The sequence below is a fragment of the Schistocerca nitens genome, chromosome 5 (genome assembly GCF_023898315.1).
Source record: "Schistocerca nitens isolate TAMUIC-IGC-003100 chromosome 5, iqSchNite1.1, whole genome shotgun sequence".
Classification (NCBI taxonomy): domain Eukaryota; kingdom Metazoa; phylum Arthropoda; class Insecta; order Orthoptera; family Acrididae; genus Schistocerca; species Schistocerca nitens.
Window position 1 is genome coordinate 557,004,997 of NC_064618.1, and position 21,383 is coordinate 557,026,379.

Genomic DNA, 21,383 nt, shown 5'->3' on the forward strand with positions numbered 1-21,383 from the left:
GTGGGACATTAAAATGCTAATCTTACTTTTTTGTAATCAGTCTTCTCAGAGAAGACTTTATGAGCTACAAACACAAAAAGTGGAAACACTTTCATCTGACAACAGTCAGGCAATAAGCTGCAGTGTAGTTACTGCTGTTTTGAGAACCTGATGTAAAGGGTGCTCCTAGAGTTTTGTTTCTAATTTGATGTTTTTCCCATTATTTAATATTGTCTTTTCTTGTTTGTTCTGCAGGCCAACCCAGCTATGAAGTCAGCAGTGAAGACTGTAAGTACAGATTGCTACCTCATGACATACAGAAATTTTAGTTAAATACTTGGCTATATATATTGTAAGACATTTCCAGGGGCATATGTGGACTCTGACCACAATCTATTGGTTATGACCTGTAGATTAAAACTGAAGAAACTGCAAAAAGGTGGGAATTTAAGGAGATGGGACCTGGATAAACTGAAAGAACCAGAGGTTGTAGAGAGTTTCAGGGAGAGCATAAGGGAACAATTGACAGGAATGGGGGAAAGAAATACAGTAGAAGAAGAATGGGTAGCTTTGAGGGATGAAGTAGTGAAGGCAGCAGAGGATCAAATAGGTAAAAAGACAAGGGCTAGTAGAAATCCTTGGGTAACAGAAGAAATATTGAATTTAATTGATGAAAGGAGAAAATACACTCCTGGAAATTGAAATAAGAACACCGTGAATTCATTGTCCCAGGAAGGGGAAACTTTATTGACACATTCCAGGGGTCAGATACATCACATGATCACACTGACAGAACCACAGGCACATAGACACAGGCAACAGAGCATGCACAATGTCGGCACTAGTACAGTGTATATCCACCTTTCGCAGCAATGCAGGCTGCTATTCTCCCATGGAGACGATCGTAGAGATGCTGGATGTAGTCCTGTGGAACGGCTTGCCATGCCATTTCCACCTGGCGCCTCAGTTGGACCAGCGTTCGTGCTGGACGTGCAGACCGCGTGAGACGACGCTTCATCCAGTCCCAAACATGCTCAATGGGGGACAGATCCAGAGATCTTGCTGGCCAGGGTAGTTGACTTACACCTTCTAGAGCACGTTGGGTGGCACGGGATACATGCGGACGTGCATTGTCCTGTTGGAACAGCAAGTTCCCTTGCCGGTCTAGGAATGGTAGAACGATGGGTTCGATGACGGTTTGGATGTACCGTGCACTATTCAGTGTCCCCTCGACGATCACCAGTGGTGTACGGCCAGTGTAGGAGATCGCTCCCCACACCATGATGCCGGGTGTTGGCCCTGTGTGCCTCGGTCGTATGCAGTCCTGATTGTGGCGTTCACCTGCACGGCGCCAAACACGCATACGACCATCATTGGCACCAAGGCAGAAGCGACTCTCATCGCTGAAGACGACACGTCTCCATTCATCCCTCCATTCACGCCTGTCGCGACACCACTGGAGGCGGGCTGCACGATGTTGGGGCGTGAGCGGAAGACGGCCTAACGGTGTGCGGGACCGTAGCCCAGCTTCATGGAGACGGTTGCGAATGGTCCTCGCCGATACCCCAGGAGCAACAGTGTCCCTAATTTGCTGGGAAGTGGCGGTGCGGTCCCCTACGGCACTGCGTAGGATCCTACGGTCTTGGCGTGCATCCGTGCGTCGCTGCAGTCCGGTCCCAGGTCGACGGGCACGTGCACCTTCCGCCGACCACTGGCGACAACATCGATGTACTGTGGAGACCTCACGCCCCACGTGTTGAGCAATTCGGCGGTACGTCCACCCGGCCTCCCGCATGCCCACTATACGCCCTCGCTCAAAGTCCGTCAACTGCACATACGGTTCACGTCCACGCTGTCACGGCATGCTACCAGTGTTAAAGACTGCGATGGAGCTCCGTATGCCACGGCAAACTGGCTGACACTGACGGCGGCGGTGCACAAATGCTGCGCAGCTAGCGCCATTCGACGGCCAATACCGCGGTTCCTGGTGTGTCCGCTGTGCCGTGCGTGTGATCATTGCTTGTACAGCCCTCTCGCAGTGTCCGGAGCAAGTATGGTGGGTCTGACACACCGGTGTCAATGTGTTCTTTTTTCCATTTCCAGGAGTGTATAAAATGCAGTAAATGAAGCAGGCAAAAAGGAATACAAACGTCTGAAAAACGAGATCAACAGGAAGTGCAAAATGGCTAAGCAGGGATGGCTAGAGGACAAATGTAAGGATGTAGAGGCTTATCTTACTAGGGGTAAGATAGATACTGCCTACAGGAAAATTAGAGAGACCTTTGGAGATAAGAGAACCACTTCTATGAATATCAAGAGCTCAGATGGAAACCCAGTTCTAAGCAAAGAAGGGAAAGCAGAAAGGTGGGAGTATATAGAGGGTCTATACAAGGGCGATGTACTTGAGGACAATATTATGGAAATGGAAGAGGATGTAGATGAAGATGAAATGGGAGATACGATACTGCGTGAAGAGTTTGACAGAGCACTGAAAGACTTGAATCGAAACAAGGCCCCCGGAGTAGACAACATTCCATTGGAACTACTGGCGGCCTTGGGAGAGCCAGTCCTGACAAAACTCTACCATCTGGTGAGCAAGATGTATGAAACAGGCGAAATACCCTCAGACTTCAAGAAGAATATAATAATTCCAATCCCAAAGAAAGCAGGTGTTGACAGATGTGAAAATTACCGAACTATCAGTTTAATAAGCCACAGCTGCAAAATACTAACACAAATTCTTTACAGACGAATGGAAAAACTAGTAGAAGCCGACCTCGGGGAAGATCAGTTTAGATTCCGTAGAAATACTGGAACACGTGAGGCAATACTGACCTTACGACTTATCTTAGAAGAAAGGTTAAGGAAAGGCAAACCTACGTTTCTAGCATTTGTAGACTTAGAGAAAGCTTTTGACAATGTTAACTGGAATACTCTCTTTCAAATTCTAAAGGTGGCAGGGGTAAAATACAGGGAGCGAAAGGCTATTTACAATTTGTACAGAAACCAGATGGCAGTTATAAGAGGCGAGGGACATGAAAGGGAAGCAGTGGTTGGGAAGGGAGTGAGACAGGTTTGTAGCCTCTCCCCGATGTTATTCAATATGTATATTGAGCAAGCAGTAAAGGAAACAAAAGAAAAATTCGGAGTAGGTATTAAAATCCATGGAGAAGAAATAAAAACTTTGAGGTTCGCCGATGACATTGTAATTCTGTCAGAGACAGCAAAGGACTTGGAAGAGCAGTTGAATGGAATGGATGGTGTCTAGAAGGGAGGATATAAGATGAACATCAACAAAAGCAAAACGAGGATAATGGAATGTAGTCAAATTAAGTCGGGTGATGTTGAGGGTATTAGATTAGGAAATGAGACACTTAAAGTAGTAAAGGAGTTTTGCTATTTGGGGAGCAAAATAACTGATGATGGTCAAAGTAGAGAGGATATAAAATGTAGACTGGCAATGGCAAGGAAAACCTTTCTGAAGAAGAGAAATTTGTTAACATCGAGTATAGATTTAAGTGTCAGGAAGTCATTTCTGAAAGTGTTTGTATGGAGTGTAGCCATGTATGGAAGTGAAACATGGACGGTAAATAGTTTGGACAAGAAGAGAATAGAAGCTTTCGAAATGTGGTGCTACAGAAGAATGCTGAAGATTAGATGGGTAGATCACATAACTAATGAGGAGGTACTGAATAGAATTGGGGAGAAGAGGAGTTTGTGGCACAACTTGACCAGAAGAAGGGATCGGTTGGTAGGACATGTTCTGAGGCATCAAGGGATCACCAATTTAGTATTGGAGGGCAGCGTGGAGGGTAAAAATCGTAGGGGGAGACCAAGAGATGAATACACTAATCAGATTCAGAAGGATGTAGGTTGCAGTAGGTACTGGGAGATGAAGAAGCTTGCACATGATAGAGTAGCATGGAGAGCTGTATCAAACCAGTCTCAGGACTGAAGACCACAACAACAACAACAACAACAACAACAACAACATATTTTGCTGCATCATAGTAGTATGGAATCAGTTTATTTATTTTTTGAGAAAGGAAGGAGAGAAGAGAGTTGGAGGAAACAGCCCCCTCTGTGTGATTTAGTGAAAAACTTCACCTTATACTTGACATGGATATTCATCTTGTTTTCGTGGTGCAGTGACTGCTCCATTAAATTTCGGGTGTGCAGTCGCATAAATTCAGCTTCTTGTAATACAAAGGGTACTAGGAAAGTTTTGCAGTACTGCTCTATTTATTTAATTTTTTGAAGTAATTTCCGCCAAATTGAATACACCTCTCCATCCTCCGAAACCAATCCCTAAACCAGGTCTCCCAAATTTCTGTAGAGAGTCAGGCACACATGTTGGCCCAAGCCCTTGTGAGGTCCTCATCACTTCAAAAGTGCACTCCTCTTAGCTTCATTTTCACATGGGTAACAGTGCAAAGTCACAAGGAGCAAGGTCTGGGCTGTAAGGAGGGTGCTCGAGAAGTTTCAGTCCTGTACATCCCAGATATTCGGTGCATACTTTGGCAAAGTTAACTTGAGCATTGTCGTGATGGAGGAACTAAGTGTCCATTCTTGACTTCAATCACAGGTTCCTCAAATGCTGGAGGTCTTTAGGCAGGCACTGCGCAGTGTACCACTTAGCTGTGACTGTCTTCTACATGTTCAAACTACATGTTCAAAACAACAAGTTCTACAATTCCACTCGATTTGAAGAAAACAACTATCACGTTCTTCTTTACTGATGTGGATTTTGTGACAGCTGCGGGTGTATTGTCATCTTCAAAGACACAAAGTTTGTTTTGAGTCTCAGTCAGCACATCGTAATAGTACAGCCAAGTCCATCACCTGACACGATGTTATTCATATTCTGACATTGTCCCTTAGAAAATTTCTTTAACATGTCATGTCATCTGCTCTTCTGTCAGTCTATGCAGCACCCAAAGACAACAAACTTTCTTTACTTGCAAATGATCATGCAGAATCCAAGGAATTGCTGTTGCATTTAGCTTTAAGGTATCCTCTCTCTCCCCTTCAGATCTCTCACCTGTCTTTGTCCAGCATTTTCCTCACAGCATCGATGTTTTCCTCCATAACTGATGATTGTGGCCTTCCTGTACTCTGTGTCCTCTAGAGTTAAATTTTCTCTTTGGAATTCTCTGTACCACCTGAATGTAGTTGTACGGCATGGACATGCATCACCGAGTGCAAGAGTCATTTCTTCAAAGCAGCAGTCTATATTTAAACCACGTGCAAAGTTGTGCCACAGCAAACACTTCAAACTAACCCTGCTAGTGAATGACTGTGCCCACAGACTTGGCATAGCAGTTACAATGCAAGTATGAAGTATTCTCAGAACACAGCAACAATCAGCCTCCTGCGACTTATTGATGCATCATATTGCAACACTTTGCTAGTACCCTTTGTATTTCAGCTGTATATTGTTCACCTGTCTTGAGAGTGATCCACAAGATGGACACTCCAGCACTGCCTCCACCCTTTTAAACTCGTGGATCACACTACTGAATATGCAGCCACAGATACACAGGCACTAAAGACTTGGTAGCAAAGAAGTACAGTGTGCGTGAATTATATCTGAGGGTGCACAGTCAATCCATACTGGGATTTCGATGTATTGTTCTGAACTTCACTGTTGCGGCATCTTTGTAATTTTATTACAGAAAGTGCTAGACTCCATGACTTATCCAAGCTGAAGCTGCTATCTCTGTTAATTAAATTCATTGCCAAGCGAATTTCAGTTGCTTCTTTCACCACCAAGTCCCAAAAAGATTAAGTAGATACCAAAATTTCAGCATTTTTATACAGTATAGAGTGACCAATATTAATAAAGTGTTCTGCCACAGCTGATTTATTTGGCTGTAAGGTGCAAAGATGATGGCACATTGGGTCATACAGTATATTTGAAAATGATGCATAGAGATTTATATTTATGTGCAAATAGCTGCCACCTTCCTTCACAGATGATGAGTGCTCTCAGAACTTTAGTTCTCACAGAGCTCCTACAGCAAAAAGAGCTTTTGAAACCAATGTGTATACACCACAGCAAATATTTAAGGTGTTACAAGTGAAACCAAAGGTGGCCAAAAGCAGTGCAGACAGACAGATTTAAATCCATGATTTTCCTGCCATATGTGGGAAGCTTATCACTAAAAATAGGACATATCCTGAGCAAGCACAGAGTAAAAGTAATTTTCTTCCTCCACTGAAGACAGGAGCACTCCTGGGTTCTGTTAAAGATGATTCGATGCCTTGGAAGGCTGGGGTTTACATGATCCCCTATGAATGTGGTCTTTCATACATGAGACAGACAATTTGTACAGTCCATGAAAGATATGCAGAACACTGTAGGTACACCCGCTTCTCACAGCCAAATAAATTGACTTTGTCAGAATACTGTATTAATACTGATTGCTCTATGTTGTACGAAAATGTGGTCACTCTATATTGTATATATCAAAATTTTAGCATCTACTTCATCTTTCTAGGACATAGTAGTGAAAGAAGCAATCGAAATTCAGTTGCCAATGAATTTAATTGGTATAGATAGTGACTTCGAGCTTGAATAAGTCACTGAACATGACACTTTTCGTAATAAACTCACAAAGCTGTCGTGACAGTGTAGAGCGTAGACATCCCAGCATATACTGAATGCACAGCACAGATATAATTCATGCACAAAAAATTGTATGTCTCCTGAGTGAGCAATTCGAAAAGTAAGTGAATGAGTTTTGAGGCCAAGGCAAAGAACAACTACAGGTCAATGCAATCTCTGAAACACCTACTGCACTGTAGTTGCATTATATATAGTGAATGTAGGTAGAGATGTAAATCAGCAGAACTATTTTAGTTAGCCCAAAGCTGACCACTGAAATTAAAAAAGAATTTAAAAAAATTTAAAAAATCTCCAATAGCAGAAGAGGACTATGAAATTAAAGTGTCTTAAAGAACAACTTGTCTGATTGAGACAAGGGCTAAGAACAAAACAGTGCAAGTACATAACCATTGTCAATGTGATAAACCGAGATGATGTCTGTTCAAGGTTTTACCCCTCTTGAAGACTGAAAAGTGCATAGACTAACTTCATAGACCTTGTAAGTCATTGAATACACCAATTGGATTACCTTGAATTAATACAGCTGACGTGGAGTTTTGGGGGCCTTTGTAACTACAATGCCATCAATTTTACCTGTCAGTCAGTACAGATGTGTTCAAATTATTAGACTAAAGACATTTTTTCCAAAACTTTACATGTATTACATATGTATATCCACATACTGATTATGTTTGTATATTCAATACTTTGTAAGTGTGCCTTCATTCTTAATCCTGTTCGGCATAGTTTTCCTTAACTTTTCACATGACATTTTAATATCATTGTCATGGTACCAGTTTCCTCTAGTTTCTCCATGAGGTCTTTTTTGATGGTTATTGTAAATTTTCTTATCCTCTGTTTCACAATAGCGCATAAATTTTCAATTGGGTTCATATCAGGGCTATTCCCTGGCCAGGGCAACACTTTCAGTTGCTTTTCTTCCAAGTACTTGGAAACTGTTTTGCTTTGTGGCATGGTGCCCCGTCATGCATAAAAATGGCACCTTTATTAGGGAATCACTCATTTATTTGGTGGGAAAGTTCCTTTTCAAGGATTTCTTTATATTGTTCTTGCCTCGTCCCATCATCAGTGTGTAATCTGCCAGGACCTTTCACGGACATCACACTCCAGACCATAACTTCACACACTGCTGCACACACTCAACTTTGAACTGTTCTCCAGGTCTGCGATGAACATACTGGCTGATTTCTTCCATCACAATGAATACAGATCATCACTGAAGCATACCTGAATTTCGAGTTAGAAAAATTGGGAAGAGTAGCATAGGAGACCTCAACAGTCCCAAAATTCAAATGTGCATTTCTTCAGTGTCAATAAAACATCACAATTTCAAGCCACAACTCCTAATTTTAGAGATCAGACCCACTTAATTTACCATATCATTGCCCAGTCCTCACTTTTCCGCTCATGAAGTTGTTTAGCCCACTGCAATCTTTTGGTTTTCATGGCAGTTGTGACTTTCTGTTTTTTCCTTGATTGACATGCCTTTAAACCACTTTCAAACAGCCTCCTCCTCACTGTCACAGATGAAGCTTCAACACCCAAACCTTTCAGCTGATGGCTCATGTCTGTAAAAGTAAGTTTACAGTTCATTGTTGCCATGTTTGTAAGTCTTCTCATTGTTCTAGGACTGATTTTTCTTTTACATCCACATTTTCCTTTCCTGTTTGGCTTGTATTCACCACCTTTCTGCACTGAAAGTTTGATTCTGCTGACAGTTTTCTGTGATATTCTCATTCTGTCAGCAATTTCTTGTTGTATATAACAATTTTCAGGAAGAAGTGCTATCACAGCTGTAACTTTCTGAGGTAAAACATCTTTTGTTTTCCCCATGACCTCACTTTCTTTGGAAATGCCTCAATTTATTCCTATAGCTAAAAACATGCAAGTTCACAAGCTATATAATGTCTTGTTAATGTAGCAAGAAGTTGATAGAATAAATAACAAGCTGAAGTATACCACAGAAATATAAAACATTACTGTAAACACCATTTCAAAGAATGCACGCAGACAACTAATACCAACACGATTTGGAGGGAAAAGACAAATGTTACCAACTGTGAAAAATTCAGTGATCTGTGAGTTGCTTGGAAGGGAAATTTCGTGGCATCAATCAGACCATTAAAACAAATCAATTATTACACTTCCCTACTATTTTTACACCAGAAAACTTAAGAGTATCAAAAATAATCCTTTAGTCAAATAACTTTAACAGATTTGTATAGCGCCTTGGAAGTAAGTGGTCACACTCTGCCTAAGATTCAAGATATATAAAGAAAGCAGATTTTTTTGAGAGAGATTAGAATTACTTATCTCTGAACATTGTTTGACTTATGAAAGTTTTTTTATTCTTGGAATTATTCCACATCAGAATATTTTTCACAGTTCACTTAAGATTGTTCTATTGAGAATGTTTTTCTTCACTATATACACTATATGGTCAAAAGTATCCGGACAGCCCCAAAAGCATACTTTTTTTTTATATATTAGATGCATTGTGCTGCCATCTACCACCAGGTACTCCATATCAGCAACCTCAGTAGTCATTCGACATTGTGTGAGAGCAGAATGGGGCACTCCGCAGAACTCACAGACTTCGAACATGGTCAGGTAAATGAGTGTCACTCGTATCATATGTCTGTACGCAAGATTTTCACACTCCTAAACATCCCTAGGTCCACTGTTTCCGATGTGATAGTGAAGTTGGAATGTGAAAGGACACGTACAGCACAGAAGCGTACAGGCCGACCTCGTCTGTTGACTGATAGAGACTGCCAACATTCGAAGAGGGTTGTAATGTGTAATAGGCAGACATCTATCCAGACCATCAACAGGAATTCCAAACAGCATCAGGATCCACTGCAAGTACTATAGTGGTGAGAAAACTTGGATTTCATGATCAAGTGGCTGCTCATAAGCACACATCATGCCAGTAAATGCCAAACAACGCCTCGCTTGGGGTAAGGAGCATAAACATTGGACAATTGAACAGTGGGAAAATGTTGTGTGGAGTGACAAATCACAGTACACAATGTAGAGATCTGATGGCAGGGTGTGGGTATGGCGAATGCCTGGTGCACGTCATCTGCCAGTGTGTGCAGTGCAAACAGTAAAATTTGGCAGCGATGGTGTTATGGTGTGATCGTGGTTTTTATGGTGGGTGCTTGCACCACTTGTTGTTTTGCGTGGCACTATCACAGCATAGGCCTACATTGATGTTTTAAGCACCTTCTTGCTTCCCATTGTTGAAGAGGAATTCAGGGATGGCGGTTGCATCTAACAACACCTGTTCATAATGCATGTTCTGTGGTGGATTGGTTACACGACAATAACATCCCTGTAATGGACTGGCCTACACAGGGTTCTGACATGAATCTTGTGGAACACCTTTGGGATGTTTTGGAACGGCAACTTCGTGCCAGGCGTCACTGAATGGCATCAATACCTCTCCTCAGAGCAGCACTCCATGAAGAATGGGCTGCCATTCCCCAAGATACCTTCCAGCACCTGCTTGAACATATGCCTGCGAGAGTAGAAGCTGTCATCAAGGCTAAGGGTGGACCAACATCATATTGAATTCCATCATTACTGATGGAGGGGGCCACGAACTTGTAAGTCATTTTCAGACAGGTGTCTGGATGCTTTCGATCACTTAGTGTATATTATTTGGGGGTGAGATGAAAAGTTCTTGACTTAACAGTACCAAAATAAAAATAAAAAACACTTATTTTTCAAGCAGTCTTTTTTAAGTTGAGGACTTCATCCAGCAATTTTGCAGTGATGTACTCTGTGCCTGAAGTGCGGTTCGAAAGGGGTTTACACAATGCCCAACTGTAGCCACCATAACATTTTCATTCAACTATAAGTCATTTTCCATTTACCAATTTCTTTAGAAATCAGTGTGTGTCCGATATGAATAGTATGAATGTGCCAGCCTTTCATACACAAAATCCCTCAGTTTCCCAACACTGGAGCATCTTTATTGACAGGCAGTTGTCCTAAAGAAATATTATCATTATCATTAGTTTGCAGTTCAGACTGTTTTATGTGTATTTCTTTTTCATCCACTTTGTCTAGATGGTGTATGTAGTATTTCAAGGTATTCATATACACACATCAAAAAATGCTTTGCATCACCTCAGTTCCAAGAGTTCCGGAACCGGTACAGGAACTTGGAATAGAGGTCAACATACTAATCATTTCTGCCCTTTTTATTGCTCATGAAAACCACACATTGCGTGTTATAACATGATACAACGAGACTTTCGGAGGTGGTGGTCCAGTTGCTGCGCACACCAGTACCTCTGATACCCAGTAGCACGTTCTCATGCGTTGATGCATGCCTGTATTTGTTGTGGCATACTATCCACAAGTTAATCAAGGCACTGTTGGTCCAGATTGTCCCACTCCTCAATGGCAATACGACGTAGATCCCTCAGAGTGGTTGGTGGGTCACATCGTCCATAAACAGCCCTTTTCAGTCTATCCCAGGCAAGTGCAATAAGGTTCATGGCTGGGGAACGTGTTGGCCATTTTAGTCGAGCGATGTTGTTCTCCTGAAAGAAGTCATTCACAAGATCTGTACGATGGGGGTGCGAATTGTCATCCACGAAGACGGGTGCTTCGCCAGTGTGCTGCCGATATGGTTGCACTATCAGTCGGAGGATGGCATTCACATATCGTACAGCCGTTACGGCATCTTCGATGACCGCCAGTGGCGTATGTCGGTCCCACATAATGCCACCCAAAAACAGAGAACCTCCACCTTGCTGCACTCGCTGGACAGTGCGTATAAGGCGTTGAGTCTAACCGGGTTGGCTCCAAACACGTCTCCAATGATTGTCTGATTGAAAGCATGTGTGACACTCATTGGTGAAGAGAATGTGATTCCAGTCCTGAGCAGTCCATTCGGCATGTTGTTGGGCCCATCTGTACAATGCTGCATGGTGTCATAGTTGCAAAGATGGACCTCGCCATGAACGTCAGGAGTGAAGTGTGTATCATGCAGCTTATTGCGCACAGTTTGAGTCATAGCACAATGTTCTGTGGCTGCACGAAAAGCATTATTCAACATGGTGGTGTTGCTGTCAGGGTTCTTCCGAGCCATAATCTAGGTAGCAGTTATCCATTGCAGTAGTAGCCCTTGGGCGGCCTGAGTGAGCCATGTCATCGACAGTTCTTGTCTCTCTGGATCTCCTCCACGTCTGAACAACATCACTTTGGTTCACTCTGAGACACCTGGTCACTCCCCTTGTTGAGAGCCCTTCCTGGCACAAAGTAACAATGTGCATGCGATCGAACTATGGTATTGACAATCTAGGCATGGTTTAACTACAGACAACATGAGCTGTGTTCCTCCTTCATGGTGGAATGACTGGAACAAATCGGCTGTCGGAACCCTACGTCTAATAGGTGCTGCTCAAGCATGGTTGTTTACATCTTTGGTCGGGTCTAGTGACATCTCTGAACAGTCAAAGGGACTGTGTCTGTGATACAATATCCACAGTAACCTTTTATCTTCAGGAGTTCTGGGAACCGGTGTGATGCAAAACTTTTTTTGATGTGCGTAGATGAATCTCTTTTGATTCCAGAAAACACTAAATGTAGCATGTTTTGGTGCAGGAAGACTGGCTTCCTTTCACTGTTCTGATGGCTCTTTTATTTATGGCATGAAATGGAGGGTCTGATACATATTAGAAAATTGGCACACACATCAGTTGCTTTTTTAAAAGCATTCACTACCTCACTGAAAAATTCATTTTTGCACTTACATTTATCAAACACTCAGCAGCTAAGGTACCGACAACTTTCTCATAGTTCATTTGTGCCTTAAAATATATTATAGTCTTCTTTCTGTTGTCACTATCTTTTCCGATATATCATACAACTTAAATCGTGTGGTCTTTTAACTCATCTTCAGAGTTTACATATTTAAGTGCTGTTTGAATGTCACTTTTGTGTAACATTTGCAATAATTGTATGGTAACATTCATTTTTAGTTACCTGTTTCTTAACTGCTCCACAGGTAATTCTGTAATAATCTTACAAGTTTTCAGGAATTATGGAGAAGGATAACTGTATTAATTCGAGATAAGATACCCTCGTCTGGAAACAACAGAGTTCGAGTCAATCATTCTAATACATCTGACAGTGGAATACATGTACCAATATGTTGTTTATGAGAAACATACTACCCAGGTTCCTGGATCTTGTTTTTCATGAATGGCTGTGGTTCCAACATGATGGAGTCCCACCTAACGTTGGACTGAGGGTTTTTGTGCATCTGGATCAGACATTTCCTGAAAAGTGGATTGCAGGCAGAGGTGGTCTTCTTTCACAGTCAGATCATTCACCTGATCACATCCCACTTGATTTCTCCTTGTGGACACACACACACACACACACACACACACACACACACACACACACACACACACACAACACACACACAGAGAGAGAGAGAGAGAGAGAGAGAGAGAGAGAGAGAGAGAGAGGGAGAGGGGGGGGGGGGGCGGGCGGCACATGCACCATTTACAGCCTTTCTGTACTGAAGTTACAATCATTAAAAGGGTAATGCAGATCATTTTTCCTTCTAGGATTGTACTTGTGAATATCTCTGCTACTCTCAAATTCAGATGAATTGTTGATAACAATATTTGCATGCATGAATAAATGTACTGTGTTTTATATTGCCAGCTGCTTAAAAGAGATGCCCGCAGGACTATGTGTGAACTACCCATAATTTTAATTACTTTCTTTTCTGCAATGAATACTTTTTGACTAAGTAAGTGGTTACCCTATAATATTATTATACAAGACATCAGTGGATGAAAGTTACTGACTTCTATGTTTCCAAGTCGGCAGTTATTCTTCTTCTTAGCTGAAACTAAACATTTTAGCATGTCTACTGTATGACTTTTCCAATCTAAGTTTTCATCACTATGCACAGGTAAGAACTTAGAACTTTCTACCTTGTTTATTAATTTTTGTTGGTAGACGAACTTAACAGGAGGTGGCATATTTTTGACTTTACGAAACTGGATAGGCTGTGTTTTTCCAAAGTTTAAAGCGAGCTCATTTGTGTAGAACCAGTAAGTAACATTCACAAAAACATCATTTACTGTTTTCTCTGTTGATGCTTCTTTGCTTGGCTTCACAACTGTGCTTGTCTCATCTGCCAACAGAACTAATTCTGCCACCCAATTTGAATTAAATGTAGATCATTAACATAAAGCAAGAACAGTAGTGGGCCAATCATCAAACTATGTGGGAATCACACTGTAATTTCTCCCCACACAGATGATGTACCATCCTTCTTTTTGTTACTCAAAGACCCTATGGTGACTTGCTGAATTCTGTTTCTTAAACAAGAACTAAACCAGGTATGTGCTGAACTAAATATTCCATAAAAATTTATCTACTCTACTCAATGTTATGAGCGGCACACTCAGATGCCTTCAACAAGTCACAGAAGACCCCAACTGGTAATACTTTATCACTTAAAATTTTTATACTCAGTAAATGGACAAATAGCTCTTCGATAGTGGCCCTTTCGAACCCCAGAGACTAAATTTTTAATCATGGTGGTCTTCCATATTTTTCTGTCGGCTCTTTGATGTACTGTTTTGCTTCCCTTTCTGAACTATTTGTACCAATTTTCTCCACTATTTAAAGAAAATTATTATTAAAAATATCTGTTACACATGAACTGTCTTTTACAATGCTCCAGTTCTCTTTAACAAAATATTCTGTTAAAGAGAACTGGAGCATTGTAAAAGACAGTTCATGTGTAACAGATATTTTTAATAATAATTTTCTTTAAATAGTGGAGAAAATTGGTACAAATAGTTCAGAAAGGGAAGCAAAACAGTACATCAAAGAGCCGACAGAAAAATATGGAAGACCACCATGATTAAAAATTTAGTCTCTGGGGTTCGAAAGGGCCACTATTGAAGAGCTATTTGTCCATTTACTGAGGATAAAAATTTTAAGTGATAAAGTATTACCAGTTGGGGTCTTCTGTGACTTGTTGAAGGCATCTGAGTGTGCCGCTCATAACACTGAGTAGAGTAGATATATATGTGTGGATGGATATGTGTGTGTGTGTGTGTGTGTGTGTGTGTGTGTGTGTGTGTGTGTGTGTGTGCGCGAATGTATACCCATCCTTTTTTCCCCCTAAGGTAAGTCTTTCCGCTCCCGGGATTGGAATGCCTCCTTACCCTCTCCCTTAAAACCCACATCCTTTCATCTTTCCCTCTCCTTCCCTCTTTCCTGATGAGGCAACAGTTTGTTGCGAAAGCTTGAATTTTGTGTGTATGTTTGTGTTTGTTTGTGTGTCTATCGACGTGCCAGCGCTTTCGTTTGGTGAGTCACATCATCTTTGTTTTTATATATATGGCAGGTCGATAGACACACAAACATACACACAAAATTCTAGCTTTCGCAACCAATGGTTGCTTCGTCATGAAAGAGGGAAGGAGAGGGAAAGATGAAAGGATGTGGGTTTTAAGGGAGAGGGTAAGGAGTCATTCCAATCCTGGGAGTGGAAAGACTTACCTTAGAGGGAAAAAAGGATGGGTATACCCTTTCGTCTTTCCCTCTCCTTCCCTCTTTCCTGACGAAGCAACCGTTGGTTGCGAATGCTAGAATTTTGTGTGTCTATCGACCTGCCAGCGCTTTCGTTTGGTAAGTCACATCATATTTGTTTTTAGATATATTTTTCCCACGTGGAATGTTTCCCTCTATTAAATATAATTTTACTGTCTGATCTGCTGATTTCACACAAGACAGGTGTGCTCCCCCCCCCCCCCCCCCCCCCCATATTACTACTTTTCTTAATACAGTACTGTACTGTTTATCACGCAAAACAATTCCTGTATCATTGCTGCTTCTGTCTGAATTGTACACATCCATTTTTTGTTGTATAGATACTCTGATAGCTGCAGTGATCCAAGATTTCTTTAATGGCTTTCCATAATTGCATTTAAGTATCTTTTTAGGAACAGTACTTTCAAACACAAATACACGCAAAGTATATTGAGTCTAAAGCCAACATTTGGCTCATTGTAAACTTCACCACAGTAAACATTTTTAAGCTTCCTTTAAACTCTTCAGTTGTTTTGCATCTGGTTCCTTTGAGTGATTGTGAACTTTATGTTAAGATAAGTTATGTAATGTAGCTAACTGTGCAGCATGTATCACCTTTGCAACTTTGGGCAGTGTCTTAATGTCAGTGAGCAAAGGATCTGATTGTGTTTATTTCTTTTTCCACTTTTAAGCCAATCAGATTCTCAGTTGAGCAAAAAGAACTCAATTCTTGCAAAAACTGATCATATGATGATTCAAACAGGAGGATTAAGTTTTGTTTTCGTAATGTTGGTACATATTCTGCAATAAGACACACCTGTGCAAAGCTCAGGCCATGCCTGTCTACAAGAAAGGAAGTAGAAGTGATACACATCAATTTGTTGCACAGTCTTAGAACATATTCTGAGCTCAACTGTTATGAGGTATCTTTAACAGAATGACCACCTCAACGCAAACCAGCGTGGATTTTGAAAACATCGATCATGTGAAATGCAACCCGTACTTTTCTCACATGACACACTGAAAGCTTTGGATCAAGGCAGTCAAATAGATGCTGTATTTGTTGATTTCTGAAAATAATTTGACTCAGTACCACATCTACGTTTATCATCAAAAGTTCAGTCATATGGGGTATCAAGTGAAATTTGTGACCGGATTGATGACTTTTTGGGAGAACGCAGCATGTAATCTTGGATGGAGTGTAACTGTCATATGTAGAAGTAACATCAGAAGCACCCCAGGGAAGTGTGTTGGGACCCTTGCTGTTCATGTTATATATTAATTGACCTTTCAGACAATATTAATAGTAAAAGCAGGCTTTTTGCAGATGATGCAGTTGTCTGAAACACACTGCATAAATATTCAGTCAGATCATGATAAGATTTCAAAGTGGTGCAAAGACTGGCAGCTTCCTAAATGACTAAAATATCAATGATTCAATATTGGAATTGGCCAACTCATATAAATCCCTTGGTGTGAAATGGAATGATCACATAGGTTCAGTCCTGGGTAAAGCAGGTGGTAGGCTTTGGTTAATTGGTGCAATATTGGGGAAGTGCAATCAGTCTACAAAGGAGATGAAACTTCGTGGCAGATTAAAACTGTGTGCCGGACCGAAACTCGAACTCGGGACCTTTGCCTTTCGCGGGCAAATGCTCTACCAACTGAGCTACCCAAGCACGACTCACGCCCCGTCCTCACAGCTTTACTTCTACCAGTACCTCATCTCCTACCTTCCAGACTTTACAGAAGCTCTCCTGCGAACCTTGCAGAACTAGCACTCCTGAAAGGACAGGGCGTGAGTCATGCTTGGTAGCTCAGTTGGTAGAGCACTTGCCCGCGAAAGGCAAAGGTCCCGTGTTCGAGTCTCGGTCCGGCACACAGTTTATATCTGCCAGGAAGTTTCATATCAGTGCACACTCTGCTGCAGAGTGAAAATCTCACTCTACAAAGGAGATAGCTTACAAATCACTTGTGCGACCCACCCTAAAATATTGCTGAAGTGTGGGGGACCCCTACCAAATAGGACTAACAGGGGATATTGAAAGCATACAGAGAAGGGCAGCACAAATGGTCACAAGTTTGTTTACTCTTTGGGAGAGTGTGACAGAGATACTGAAGAAACTGAACTGGAAGCCTCTTCAAGATAGACATAAACTATCTTGAGAAAGTCTATTAACAAAGTTTCAAGAACCAGCTTTAAATTCTGGCTCTAGGAATATGCTACAATCCCCTGAGTATCACTCACATAGAGAACATGAGAAAATGATTAGAATAATTACTGCACACACAGAAGCATTTAAACTATCAATCTTCCTGCACTCAATAAGAGATTGGAACAGGAAGAAACCCTAATAACTGGTACAATGGGACATACCCTGTGCCATGCACCTCATTGTGGTGTGCAAGCAGGTTTGTTGGGTAATTTACGCAAACAAGTAGACTAGCTTACTCTGATATTAAACTTTTGTTTTGGACAGTTTGTGGTCACAGGAAGTCAACCGATTTCTGTGAGGATTTATCAGTCTGATCTTTCATATACAGGGTGATTCATTGATGTTACAAACTTTCAGGGATGATGGAGAAGAGTAAATGTATCATATAAGGCAAGGGACTCTAGTCGGGGAATGACTGAGTTGAAAGGTATAAGCAAAAAACTTCTCAAGATTGGCCTTAGCCTCAGGGAGTGCTCAAACTCGGGGCCTCAACTTCCAAACCCTAATCATGACATGTGGAATTCCTGCCAGGACAAGTTGACTTAGACAAAATTTCTAGATGCTGTGCCAAATGGCAGCTTTTTCTAAAGGAAGGAAAATTTAAAGTATTGCATGTGCATAGGAAAAACAATGCCATAATGTTTGAATATGTCATTAGTAATGTGCTGCTTCTACATCTACCTCTACATCTACATCCATACTCTGCAAGCGGAGGGTACCTTGAGTACCTCTATCAGTTCTCCCCTCTATTCCAGTCTCGTATTGTTCGTCGAAAGAAGGATTGTCGGTATGCCTCTGTGTGGGCTCTAATCTCTCTTATTTTATCCTCGTGGTCTCTTTGCGAGATATACGTAGGAGGGAGCAATATACTGCTTGACTCCTCAGTGAAGGTATGTTCTCGAAACTTCAACAAAAGCCTGTACCGAGCTACTGAGCTCTCCTGCAGAGTCTTCCACTGGAGTTTATCTATCATCTCCGTAACGATTTCGCGATTACTAAATGACCTTGTAACAAAGCGCGCTGCTCTCTGTTGGATCTTCTCTATCTCTTCTATCAGCCCTATCTGGTACAGATCCCACAATGGTGAGCAGTATTCAAGCAGTGGGTGAACTAGCATACTGTAACCTACTTCCTTTATTTTTGGATTGCATTTCCTTAGGATTCTTCCAATGAATCTCAGTCTGGCATCTGCTTTACCGACTATCAACTTTATATGATCATTCCATTTTAAATCACTCCTAATGCGTACTCCCAGATAATTTATGGAATTAACTGCTTCCAGTTGCTGACCTGCTATATTGTAGCTAAATGATATGAGATCTTACTTTCTATGTATTCGCAGCACATTACACTTGTCTACATTGAGATTCAATTGCCATTCCCTGCACCATGCGTCAATTCGCTGCAGATCCTCCTGCATTTCAGTACAATTTTCCATTATTACAACCTCTCAATATACCACAGTATCATCCGCAAAAAGCCTCAGTGAATTTCCAATGTCATCCACAAGGTCATTTATGTATATTGTGAATAGCAACGGTCCTAAGACACTCCCCTGCGGCACACCTGAAATCACTCTTACTTCGGAAGACTCTTCTCTCCATTGAGAATGACATGCTGCATTCTGTTACCTAGGAACTCTTCAATCCAATCACACAATTGGTCTGATAGTCCATATGCTCTTACTTTGTTCATTAAACGACTGTGGTAAACTGTATCGAATGCCTTGTGGAAGTCAAGAAACACGGCATCTATCTGGGAACCCATGTCTATGGCCCTCTGAGTCTTGTGGATGAATAGCGTGAGCTGGGTTTCGCACGATCGTCTTTTTCGAAACCCATGCTGATTCCTACAGAGTAGATTCCTAGTTTCCAGAAAAGTCATTATACTCTAACATAATACGTGTTCCAAAATTCTACAACTGATCGACTTTAGAGATATGCGTCTATAGTTCTGCACATCTGTTCGACGTCCCTTCTTGAAAATGGGGATGACCTATGCCCTTTTCCAATCCTTTGGAACACTACGCTCTTCTAGAGACCTACGGTACACCGCTGCAAGAAGGGGGGCAAGTTCCTTCACGTACTCTGTGTAAAATTGAACTACTTGATTCAGTCACATTGATTAAGCATCCAACCCTAACATTGCAAAGCAATATGAAATGGAACAAGTGCATAAGAATAGTTGTAGGGAATCTGACTGGTTGAAATTGCTTTATTGGGCAAAATTTTGAAAAGTGTGGTTCATCCGTAAAGGAGATGAGGTATAGAACACAAGTGCAACCCATTCTTGAGTACTGCATGAGTGTTTGGGATCTCCATCACTTCAGATTAAAGGAAGACATTAAAGCAATTCAGAAGTGTGCTGTTGGATTTGTTACTGGTAGATTTGATCACCATACAAGTAGTACAGAGATGCTTAATGAACTCAAGTGGAAATTGGTGGAAGGAAGACGATGTTCATTTTGTGGAACGCTGTTGAGAAACTTTAAAGAACCGGCATTTGAAACTGACTGCAGAACAATTCTATTGCTGCTAATTTCCATTGTATGTAAGGACCATTAAGAGAAGAGAAATTAGGGCTTGTGCAGAGGGATACAGATGGTGGTTTTTCCTTCACCTTGTTTGTGAGTGGAACAGGAAAGGAAACGACTAGTAATGGTCCATGTACCCTCCACCATTCCACCCCTTACTGTGGTTGCAGAGTATATGTGTGGGGGCATTCAAGAAGAAACGAGCCGGAGGTATAATTACAGAAACCAGTACCTTTATGTTAGAAATATTGACCTTGGCTGTTGAGACACTTGTCCCACTGTGACACAAGGCGGTGAATGGCTGTCTCATAAAATTCTTGGGGCTGCGATGTTAACCAGTTCCGCACGTACAGCTGGACATCGTCATCCGAGGTGAATCATTTGCCCCTCAGAGCCTTTCTGAGGGGAGCAAAAATGGCGTAATCACAGGGAGAGAGGTCCGGACTGTATGGAGGGTGGCCAAGAACCTCCCATTTGAATTTCTGCAGGAGTACCATGACTGTGTTGGCCGTATAAGGTTTTGCATTGTCGTGGAGCAGAATGACCCCACGGGTGAGATTGCATGGTTGTTTTGATTTGATCACTTGGCAAAAGGGTGTCAAGTTTTGTGAGTAACGCTGGGCATTCACTATTGTCCCATGCTGCAGGAAGTGAATCAAAAGGAATGAATTTTTGGTCCCCTTGAAAAGGCTCTGAGGGGCAAACGGTTCACTGTGGATAACCACGTCCAGCTGTACATGTAGAACTGGTTAACACTGCAGCCCCAGGAATTTCATGAGACACCAGGAATTTCACGAGACAGCCATTCATTGCCTTGTCTCACGGTGGGACAAGTGTCTCAACAGCCAGGATCAGTACTTATAACATACAGGTACTGGTTTCTGTAATTATGCCTCCAGCTCATTTCTTTTTGAATGCCCCTTGTAGATGTTGATCTTCATGTAGCCTCAGTCAGCGATTTTCTCTGACCAGCCACTTTGATGTAGATGCATGTCTGCATCACCCACCCCTTGTGCTTTCAATCACATCAAAGAAATGGAAAGTCTCAATGAACTACTCGTTTGTCACCCTTTCAGTGAACTACTTTTTTGACAACTTCTCATGAGCACCTTTTGTACTTGAAGAGTCCACCATGCCGAACTCACCAGATTTGTGGCGTAAGTTCCATCAGCTGTAGAAAATGTGGGAGATACTTTCCCCAAAATTTCTGCATTTTTGCTGTGCTCTGTCCTGGAATATTCTACTTGATCCAGTCATTTTAATGTGAGTACCACCTATGTTCGATATCACCGTGCAATAACCAATCATAGAGGACAGGTTACAGCAATAACAGTGGAGGGTATGTAATAAAGCAACTCGGGGGATATGGAAAACAGTGCAGTTGTTGTCATAATGTGGAAGTGGAATGATTTATCTGATGCCCATTGATCATTGGCTTTTG

General features: G+C 41.7%; 1 protein-coding gene across 4 annotated transcripts in view; it reads left to right on the plus strand.

Annotated features, from left to right (window-relative positions):
• LOC126259806 (DENN domain-containing protein 1A-like) overlaps nucleotides 1-21,383 on the plus strand; it is a 289,351-nt gene that overhangs the window by 178,741 nt on the left and 89,227 nt on the right. For 3 of the 4 annotated variants that reach the window (XM_049956834.1, XM_049956836.1, XM_049956837.1), the window contains one exon: nucleotides 235-267. The exons of the other annotated variant lie outside the window; for it this stretch is intronic. In XM_049956834.1, the coding sequence (XP_049812791.1) occupies nucleotides 235-267 (33 nt within the window). The remainder of the gene's footprint in view (nucleotides 1-234; nucleotides 268-21,383) is intronic. 4 annotated transcript variants of the gene reach the window in all.